The sequence below is a fragment of the Buceros rhinoceros genome, unplaced genomic scaffold (assembly GCF_000710305.1).
Source record: "Buceros rhinoceros silvestris isolate BGI_N320 unplaced genomic scaffold, ASM71030v1 scaffold38564, whole genome shotgun sequence".
Classification (NCBI taxonomy): domain Eukaryota; kingdom Metazoa; phylum Chordata; class Aves; order Bucerotiformes; family Bucerotidae; genus Buceros; species Buceros rhinoceros.
Window position 1 is genome coordinate 642 of NW_010410620.1, and position 326 is coordinate 967.

Below are 326 nucleotides of genomic sequence, written 5' to 3' on the forward strand. Positions count from 1 at the left end.
TGTACTGCTGCTCCCGGGCGTGCACGCTGTGGTGCTTGTTGAGGTGCTCGCGCTGCTTGAAGGCCTTCTCGCAGGAGGGGCACTTGTAGGGCTTCTCGCCCGTGTGCACACGCCGGTGGCGCTGCAGGTCTGAGGCGTACTTGAACCGCTTCTCACAGTCGGGGCACTTGAGGGGCTTCTCGCGGGCTGGGTCGCAGCGGTGCTGCACGAACTCGGAGGAGGAGAAGAAGCGTCTCTCACAGAGTGTGCACTTGAGCGGCTTCTCGGCGCAGTGGGCCAGCCGGTGCTTCTGCAGGGGCGAGGCCCGCCTGTAGGACTTGTTGCCC

At 65.3% G+C, this 326-nt stretch overlaps 1 protein-coding gene across 1 annotated transcript in view; it reads right to left on the minus strand.

Annotated features, from left to right (window-relative positions):
* Positions 1-5: 5 nt before the first annotated feature.
* ZNF319 (zinc finger protein 319) overlaps positions 6-326 on the minus strand; it is a gene marked incomplete at its 3' end in the record, with an annotated part of 1,836 nt that continues 1,515 nt past the window's right edge. Inside the window, exon 3 of the mRNA XM_010135704.1 lies at positions 6-272. Coding sequence (XP_010134006.1) covers positions 6-272 — 267 coding nt within the window. The remainder of the gene's footprint in view (positions 273-326) is intronic.